This window comes from Cynoglossus semilaevis, chromosome 9 (genome assembly GCF_000523025.1).
Source record: "Cynoglossus semilaevis isolate Cse_v1.0 chromosome 9, Cse_v1.0, whole genome shotgun sequence".
NCBI classification, from domain to species: Eukaryota; Metazoa; Chordata; class Actinopteri; order Pleuronectiformes; family Cynoglossidae; genus Cynoglossus; species Cynoglossus semilaevis.
The window spans coordinates 11,033,660-11,043,449 of NC_024315.1; the positions used below are offsets into that span (position 1 = coordinate 11,033,660).

At 40.1% G+C, this 9,790-nt stretch overlaps 2 protein-coding genes across 3 annotated transcripts in view; both read right to left on the reverse strand.

Annotated features, from left to right (window-relative positions):
• Positions 1-4,031, reverse strand: part of vps54 (VPS54 subunit of GARP complex) — a 13,172-nt gene extending 9,141 nt beyond the window's left edge. The window contains exons 1-6 of one of the 2 annotated variants that reach the window (XM_017035579.2): positions 3,864-4,031; positions 2,997-3,176; positions 2,373-2,547; positions 1,688-1,926; positions 422-506; positions 131-165 (exon numbers count right to left, since the gene is read on the reverse strand). In XM_017035579.2, the coding sequence (XP_016891068.1) occupies positions 131-165; positions 422-506; positions 1,688-1,926; positions 2,373-2,517 (504 nt within the window). In that variant the 5' untranslated portion in view covers positions 2,518-2,547; positions 2,997-3,176; positions 3,864-4,031. The remainder of the gene's footprint in view (positions 1-130; positions 166-421; positions 507-1,687; positions 1,927-2,372; positions 2,548-2,996; positions 3,177-3,863) is intronic. The other variant, XM_008317215.3, reaches the window with a different exon arrangement.
• A 1,614-nt stretch (positions 4,032-5,645) lies between these two features.
• akt3b (v-akt murine thymoma viral oncogene homolog 3b) overlaps positions 5,646-9,790 on the reverse strand; it is a 12,023-nt gene continuing 7,878 nt past the window's right edge. Inside the window, 6 exon segments of the mRNA XM_008317214.3 lie at positions 5,646-8,192; positions 8,638-8,740; positions 8,953-9,040; positions 9,152-9,366; positions 9,486-9,614; positions 9,728-9,790. The exon segment at positions 9,728-9,790 is cut by the window's right edge and continues 48 nt beyond it. Coding sequence (XP_008315436.1) covers positions 8,107-8,192; positions 8,638-8,740; positions 8,953-9,040; positions 9,152-9,366; positions 9,486-9,614; positions 9,728-9,790 — 684 coding nt within the window. The 3' untranslated portion in view covers positions 5,646-8,106.

Sequence of the window (9,790 nt, forward strand, 5' to 3'; positions counted from 1 at the left end):
TAGATAGATAGCTAGATAGATAGATAGATAGATAGATAGATAGATAGATAGATAGATAGATAGATAGATAGATAGATAGATAGATAGATAGATAGATGGATACAGAGGACAAACTGAGTGAACTTCTGACCTTTGGGACTTGATCCAGCTCAGCTCTGGATTTTTCTATCAGGAAGCAAAGTCAGAAGTAACAATTAACCAGAGTTACTTTGATTACTTAAATTAAGTCTTGCGAGTTAGTAATGATTTTGTTTCAACATAACTCACTATCCTTGGGATAGCTTTTATCAACAATTCTGAACTTGTTTACATTTACATTACATTACACGTTTACATTTTTAGTCTACGTTGTTCTGACTTATGTGGAACCACTTTTTTGGACACCGAGTGTGTGTGATTTATATTTATAATCATGTGGTACCGTGATTAGTGGTGATGCTGGAGATGGCATCCAAGTCCTCTTTGTTGGGACAGATAGCTTTGCAGCGTTCATGGATTTTTTCTCTCTGAAATTTAAAAACAGAACAGATGAATGGAGTCAGGACGCAGCAGAAAATTGAATCTGTAACTCGCTCGAAATCCACCTACTGAAGGTGGTGCTACAGCTACACCAAAGGAATGTATTTTCTTGTGCCTCTGAGTAAATGAGAGATTGAATCCTGAAGGAGGAAACAGTTTTTAAAAGAATTCCTGCCGCAGGTGGAGCTTGAATCTAAAAATAGACTGGTACGACTTTCATGTCAGAAAGAAAAGAACTGAAGGTGACTAGAAGCTTGGATACAACAGGAACCTGAAAAATGTCTTCAAGCTAGTTAAACAATCAAACCAACAATCAAATAAAGCAAAAAAAGAAAAGATGGTATCCATCTGAAAAAAAAAACTTCTGGGTTTTTCCCAGTTCTCCAGATTGGGATTGAAGTTAATTGTTTACTGACAAAATTATATTATCTGGACTGTATTTACTATTATCTTTAATAGTCTCTATATGTGTCCAATGGCTGCTGGGGTTGGTAGTGCTAGGATGGATGGAGGAGCAGCAGCAGAGCAGTGCCATCAAAGCCTGTGTGCATTTGATAAAAGACTGAAAAGTGGAGGAACAGCTCAGACAGGATTCCTCACACAACCACACAATGCTATCCATCTCCAGGACATGTGACCTCATCATCATGTCTTCATCACCATCATCACCACCCCCACCACCGTCAGGTGAACCTGACCTGAACATGTACTAGAACCGATGCCGTGGTGAAGGTAAAATATTCATTACATTTAGATATTTATTTTTGTCTTCTCACATTGTAGTCCTTTAAAAAAAATATCATTCAACAAGCTGTCTCCAAGTAGAAATATATTTGGTTAACAATTGGTTAAATTCCATCTATCTATCAATTCATACTCGTCCGCTTATCCGTTACCGGGTCGCGGGGAAATTGGTAAAATTATTTTTTGAAATAAACCCATGACTATATGAAGCTGAGTGCTATCTAAATATCCTAGCAGTAAATGTAGAATAACATGGTAATATTTATACATAGCTCTAGGCCCAGTGTAATACAAATGTAAAATAAATAAATAAATGTGTATATACATAAAAAAATATATATATATATATATATTTGCAAAGATCCCTCTTCTACAGCACTCTAAAAGGACTGCCTAAACATCAGGAGGATACTGTGGCTGTTACCTGAGCAGTTTCCTGCAGGTACGCTGTGAAATGTTCCTGTGTGATGTTGGGCAGGAAGAAGGACGGCATGACCTCCGTCTCAGCGAAGTCCAGCCCCCATGTTTTAGTGAAGAAGTCCGACTCCCGCTTGGAGAGCCGCGGGTCATTAAGCGCGGCAGGAAGATTGACCTTTGAGTTATACACCGTCCACCTGTCGTGTTCAGCCACCACGGAAGGGCCATCACACAGACGCCCCTCACCTTTGGGAGCAACAGGCCAACGTTACAAGATCCTCCAGTTAAAATCAAAACGCTCTACCTTCTTCACCCTGCCAGAGTTTCAATAATTTACTTACTTGAATCATTATCTACTTATTTGCTTGTTTTTGTTGTTGTCTCGATTTAACTTAGTTGTTTCTGAGCTAACTTCCACTATAATTCAAAACTTAAGCATTTGGCTACATTTGCTAACATATGGATATATCTTCCAACCCTATAGCTGTTGCACAGCAGGCCCTTAGCTGTTTGGATTTTGAAGTTGTGACAACACTTCCAAAAAGCTAAGAAACACAGGCACAGCTGCATACTTTGGCTGATTTTATGGATGTTTTTGGATGCTTATTGCCAACTGTTATTGTATTTCTGACACTGTTTAGTGCCAGTGCTGTTTCAGTAGAAGAAAACTAACCAGCACATTTATTTTTCACCTGTGGGCTCCTTGGGACATACGTCTGGCAGAGAACGGACGTTCCTGTGGCGAGGCGGGGAGGGAACATGGTCTTTGTGACAAGTCCCACCTTGGCCTCTACCGTGGAGATGAGGCACTGGGGAGGAGCTGTGGCTAGAGGCCATAGCATTGGGACACGCCTCCGAGGAGGCTACCTGGAAGAACACATACATAAAATACGCACAGAACCAATGAATAGAGCCATCATGAAGAGACAAACATCTCCTGAACACAGAGATATTCTGTCATGACTGCTAACAGGAACCATGGACACTACCAGGTAGGGGTCGGCAATATGCTTTGGTCACGTTTCGATTGCATGACGATTCTCGATAATTGCATTTTTACGTATTGCAATTTTATATAATTAACAATTTCTTTTTCTTCTTAAAACACAAACACCTTGAATCATACACTTTTAGAGACAATAGACGACAAAATTACATTCCCATAAACAATGCATGTCAGTCTGGCTGCTGACATTTATTTCAACTGAGACAAAAAGAGGAACAGAACATGTAGAACAGGTTAAAAGCTACAAAATGAACTAGATGGGTTCTCAGACAGTGACAAATGATTAGCTGTACAGTAACCTTTCACCCACACTGCTCTGTCAAAAGTTGACTTCTCTGGTGGTACCAGACCTAGTCCCTGTCATGCATCTCCAGAAGTGATGCCCAGTAGCTCAGCCAATACACAGGATCTTCTCCTTTTAGATCTCTTTTCTTTTCTTTAATACACCACTACTGCCAAGATCCTTTTGATCAAGTCTCTCCACTTCACCCTATAACAAATAGGTCACGGAGGAACACAGAAGATAGCATAATATTAAATGTTTTTGCTTGTCAGCATTTCACCTATTTGATTTTGGTTTCTATTTCAACATATACAAAAACAACACACGTCACACCAGTCACTCATTCAAGTGCACACACTCACTCATACTATGGGTATGAGTGAGTGTGTGCACGGAATTTGGTAGTGTAACTGAATGTCACTTTTTGATCAACGTCCCAGTAGCACAGACAGTCTCTCACTGGACAGTCCAGTCGTCGATTAGACAGCGTCATATTTATAATCTCACATCTGCGTGACATTCTGTCCAGTTCTTATAGGCAGTGTTTTATGGCGACATTGATAATAAAGGAAATATCCATGTCGGCACTGACAGCTGACAGATGCTAGCCACTTAGCTTAAGGCACGTCTGGCCTCAGTGCAGTGGTTACGAGGTAAAACTTAAGTTTTACTTTTAAATTCAGAGTTGACAGGGAATGCAGCTACACAAACTCTCTCACGCAGAACAAACGCAGCGCGACAGGGATTCGATGGTAATGATAATGTTGTTAGCCGGAGCTAATGCTAATGTTGTTAGCCGGTAATATGTTCAAAAGCTGTGTGTGCATTTGTTGGTGACGGCACTGGGAATGTCGGGCCTCATCAGCGGAAACTTCGTCTCTTTGTCTCTGTTACCTGTGTTTGAAATTCCTCCGCTGCTGCGTCGTCTCTGCACCATCACACGACCAACAGTTGGGGCCACAACAGCAGACTCCACGGGTTACACGACCATCATGCTCATCGAGCAACTACCTGAGGTGGCGGGGCTACAGCTCAAGTCCTGCCCCTTCAACTTCCTGCAGACCTTCAACTTCCTGCAGACCGTCAGCTTTGCGCCGCCATATTGTAGTTTTTAGGAAACTTCAGTTATTCCACTATTTTCTGGAACACGACATGCCTGTACACATATACCTTATAAGAGGTGTATTTGGCCAAATGTACAATAGTTTTGACTTTAACAGGCACAAAAAATGTTTCGTTGTATGTGAACACTCATTCATCACCACAAACACCTCAAACATGCCTCCATCACCAAGTTTAAATTGATTTTTGCAACTTTGCTGGCTAAAATACTTCTGAGTAATCGTGATGGCACATTCAATATTTTTTAGACCAAACAGCACTTTGTTTGTCTTTGTTCGTCTGTGAGCTAAAATGACTTCTTTTGTCTATGGGTTTTGGTCTGTGAACAAAATAACTCTACAGACTTTGGTCAGTGTACTAAAATCACTGATATCCTTTAAGGACTTTGGTCTGTGAGCTAATATTCATGATTTTTTCTATGGATTTTGGTCCGTGAGATAAAATATCTGATTTCCTCTATGGACTTTAGTCTGAGTTTAAATCTGTAAATGTCACGTATAAAGATAAAAAGCTATTCACAATAAGATTACATTCAAAGACATATTACCACATATGGTCCATCGGGTTCAGTCTACTGAAACAACTTTTGATTTTATCAGAATAAATTCAAGTGAAAAAGTGGGAAGCTGTGCCTTTAACACATCCTCAGGTTGTCACTGTTCCCTTTTATTAAAATCCTAATCTGCAGACTTTGTTCTTCCAAAACATTTACAGATGTTGTATTTCATTGAAAATAAACCAGTGTAACCTTGTTCATTCAAAATAAAAATAAACCACACCCACAACACTTCCTGTCCCTGGACAAGACAGACTCACAAAAAGATGAGTTTCTTTGTCTGTAAGTCTTCAGATGACACATATCCCATGCTCCTAATGGTCTGTTCCTCATCAGTTCCACGGTCTTAAGGATGTGCTCCTCTTGTCTCCATGTAATTTATGGTCTGGTTTCCATGGTCCGTCACAGACTCATCAAACACTGACAAAGCAACTATCGTACTAAAACGTAAGGAAATCTGCACTGCCACCCATAAATTAAATAAATGGGATTAAAAGTCTCAGACCAACATTTTGTTCCTTGTTTTTAAAAAAGTGAAACAAACTTTTTGTTTGGTTATCATCTTCAACCAGAGGGTTGTAGCCTTTTAGCCATGTCATAATGGATGGGTACGCTTCTTTATTGAAAAGAAGGTGGACCTTGACTCTTGTCAGTTTTTGTTAAAATCTAAAAAAAAAAAAAAAAGAAATAATCAAATAATTTTACTAATACCCTCATACTTGTAGGCAAATAAAAATGGAATGGAAATGAATAAACATGTTGAAGTAACACAATAAAAAGTAATTAAAATAAATCAATTTGAAAAACACACAAAACAAAAAATAAATTTAATTTAAGATCAGAATGGAATCAACTGAAAGAAAACATAATGTTCCAAAGGAGTAGTTAAACATGTAAACAAATTAAAAATATAATAAAAATCAGCAACATATGCTCCCCTAAAATAAATAATAAAAAGCCTAAAAACAAAAAATCTAAAAAATGAAATGGAAATTTAAAAAAATCTATTTCAATAACACAAATATTGTCATAATTCTCAAAAATGAAAATGTAATGGAACAAGAGAACAAGAGAAACGAGAATCGAAAAGTGTTTTAAAAAGAAAAAAAAAACCCCTCTATCATCTTGTTGACAAACCAAACGTGGGCTTTAAACAGAGAAAATAATCATTTGTAAAAAAGAATACAGTTAAACAAAAAAAATTGAAAGAAAATTAATAAATAACATCTTTTCAGTAGTTTAATTTTCGGCTCTGACCTTTGACCTTCTAGTGACACCTCACATGTGAAAGAGGAAGTTAAGAGGAAGCCCAACAACTACTGTAACTCAAATTGAAGCCCCGCCCCTTTAACATTACTGAGGTTGAGCCAACTTTTACCATACCCAACAACCACGTTGATGCTGTTAACTTGAACTGAAAAGTTAGTAACTCACCATTAGTAAGCACGTTTAAACTTCATTGGCTGATCTTGTTTATCTGAAGGTTGGCTGAACTCAGTTAACTGTGTTTTCTTAAAAGTAATTGGCTATGTTCCAACATGTTTAGCTAAATTTAAACCAAACTAACTTGTACACAGCAGACTGCAGGGATCAAACTTTATTGTTGGTAGTCGAGCCACACAGTTAGCAGTTAGCCTAGGGGTAAAGCTCAAAGCTTAGCTCAGCATAATTGCATTAAGCAGAGCATTACTGCAGTTTGCAGAGTGTTTGTAAGATTAGCTGAGTGCAAAAATCTATGCACAACCACAGTTGGCTAAGTCTAAACACATTTAGATATGCATAAACAGATTAAGCTGAGTGGAAAGGTGTTTAAATGAATATTAATGCAGTTAGCCGAGTTCACAAGGTGAGCTCAATGGAAAAAACAGTTTAGCTGAGCCTAACCCCAGTTAGCTGAGCTAAAACACATTTAGCTGAGCAAAGGCAGAGTTAGTGAAGCAATTTAGTCGATAGTTTTATTTGGAGCATAAACCGTTAGCTAAGTGTTAACTACCCTGCTCAGCAAAACGGGCTTCTTCTCAGTGACTTCAGACATGGTTTTGTCTTTTTTTCCTTTTGTTTTGAATAAACCATTAACAAAAAAAAAATCTTAAAAATACAAAGTGAGAAAAGAATACTCGTGATGATGAAATGAGCGACACTCACTTGTCTGTTTTATTTTCTCTGTTTTTAAGCCAGTAGTATTTTTTGTTGTTGTTGTTGTTGTTGAACCACGAGACGTGCATCATTTCTCACAACCCCACCCACATAGCAGAGTTGGCCTGGCCTCTTCATGGACCACATGATCTACTTTCCCTTGGTCATCATAGTGAGGGCCCTTAGTGGCCCGTGTCTGGTATGAAGAAGAGCCTCATGAACTATAAACCCCAAACAAAGCAGCATTTTACTGACCCACAGATGTGGCACAGGGCTGATATTGAAAATGTGGGCAATAAACTTCAACCAATGTTGGATGACTTCTGGCAACCATATATAGGCAATTCCTGATACTAAAAATGTGGTCCAGAAACTTAAACCGAACATGACAGTCTCTCAGCTTCAGATTTGGCCCATAGCAGCTATCTATATGTGGGCCACAGAGTGGACCCTCTTCTCTCTTGAAGCAGAGCCACTAGAGTTGATCTGGAGGTGGTTCTAAGAATGGCCTGATCGTCACTAACTTCAATCAATGCCGTCAGGTTTCTGACACCCAAACGTGACCCAGAGTGCTGTTCAGAAACCCACATCTGATATCCAGTATATATCGCGATCACATAAGTCAAACCTGGTAGTTTTCTGGCACCACTTCTGGCCCACTGTTGTTGTCCATATTATGGCCCAGAAACTAGTGGTTTCCAAACCCTGGAAATGGCCCATGTTTTGTCATCAGAATCTGGGCCAGAATAAGGACTCAGAATGTAGTCACAGTTCAGCCCACAAATCCCGCTCAATGTTGGCCAAGTGAAAAAGGTTGTGCGGCCCAATAGTGGGCTAGACCAACTGTAGGACATGTGAAACCCCTCCCACCTATTTGTCCCCCCCGACACGCACACAAAAAAATTAAAAGGACCAACAAAGACCCTGTCGCTGTGAGAGAAAACATCTGCACATGTAAGGCAACATTTTTGGTTTTTGTTCCCAGAAAAAAAACAAAAAAACCCACCTTTTTTTAACCAGGTGCAAAAAGTCAAAGGACACAAAAGGAAAACAACAAACAAACAAAAACAAACAAGGTAATACTGTCTAGAGGAAAATAAATAACCCAAACGTTGCCTTCAGCATGGAGAATGAAGGAGACGTGTTTTTTAGTGTGGAGCGGAGTCTGGCCCGATCCGGCCCACTGTGCAAAAACCTCTTTAAAGTCCCGACGTCAAACACTTTCCTCATCTGCAGAGACGCTGCAGAGAAGGAGGGGAGACTGCTGCCTTTGTCTTGGTTTTTCTAAAATGGCTACGTGTTTCCCTTAGGGCGGAGCCAACCTCACTCCCGTCCACTGGCCGAGTACGAGAACTGTGGGAAATGAGGCCGTCGTTCGTTGTCTGCTGCATCCATCCCATCTTCATCGACTGCACGCAGACACACAAACACAAAACAAAACAATTAGCCTCCTGTGAGATCATTTTTTTGGGCTAAACCTTCAGCTGACATTGTTTTGCCAATATTTGAATTTATTTGGCTAACTTTAAATCATTATTGAGGCAATCTTTATGGTTTACGTTTACCCTTGAGATGACATTTTAATTAAACATTTAGGCTTTTTAATACAGTGTAATGCAAATGTTATTTTATAGCCAATTATTACTGGATTAGTCAACGAAACTCTAACTTTAATCATAAAATTCTATTCTAATCTTAAAGTTCTGAAAATGTTAAAAAGTTCTGAAACTTTAAAACACTTTGAGAGAAAATCTTGAGAAATTCTTGATTTATATCTGAGCATTTAAAGAAATATTTCAGATCTCCAGCTTTAATCTAAGAGTAAAGTCAGAATCTTCAGCGCAGTTGTCGTACATTTTTCAGGCGGGGTGATGGTGATGGTCTGTGCTGTAAACTCCTCGTCAAAGTAGCGCGTGTCTGTCTCTGATGACACCTGCGGCTGAAAGGGCGGGGCCAGCTGTAACAAACAGGAAGACCAATCAATTTAGACATTCAAACTTTATGGATCCTCCCTTGAAGTGACTCACTATCTTTTACTAAAGTCCATAGAGAAAATCTATGATTGTAGCTCACACACCAAAGTCCACAGGGACGACAACAGGTTTTAGCCCACAGACCAAACCTTATTGAGAAAATCACTACGGACGCCAACCTGACAGTTGTTTTTACCTTCTTGTCGTAGACGTCCTGCCAGTCCACAGTGCTGAAGAAACTGTGTCTCATGATCTCCTTGGCATCATCTGGTCCACCTCCCAATCTGTCCATCCACAGTGGGGACAAAAAACCCTCTGTGAGCCTCAGTGGAAGTAGAGCAAAGGAGTGTGGTGTAGATTTTTTGGTTTGTGTGTGTGTGTGTGTGTGTGTATACCGTTTGTTGGGGTCTTTGATGAGCAGCCCTGACAGCAGGGACTTTGCATCAGCACTCAGAGTCCGAGGAAACTTGATCTCCTCCATGAGGATGAGCTCAAACAGCTTCTCGTGGTCCTGGTTGTAGAAGGGCAGTCGGCCGCACATCATCTCGTACGTCACCACGCCCAGACCCCACCAGTCCACTGCCCGTCCGTAGTCATTGTCCTCCAGGACCTGAACACACCGGGACCATGAGGTTTAACTACCTTTAAGATCTTGTCACGTTAACTGTGTATTTCTTGTCTTTCTGCGTGTGCATGTGTGTGTCTGTGCTGGTTGTGTAGATGAGTGACCTCAGGAGCCAGGTACTCTGGAGTTCCACAGAAAGTCTTCATAGTGGCTGTGTCAGTGATGCCCTCTTTACACAGACCAAAGTCTGTGATCTTGATGTGTCCATCTTTGTCCAACATCAGGTTCTCCAGCTGAGGACACAGCAGACAAAACAATGTACCAGCTTAGACCATACACACAGTACAGTGACCAGGTGACTTACAACGTATTGGCTGTTAAAAGAAACTGAGAACAGTCTCCTCACCTTCAGGTCACGGTAGACAATTTTAGCTGAATGCAGGTAGTCGAGAGCAGAGACAATTTCAGC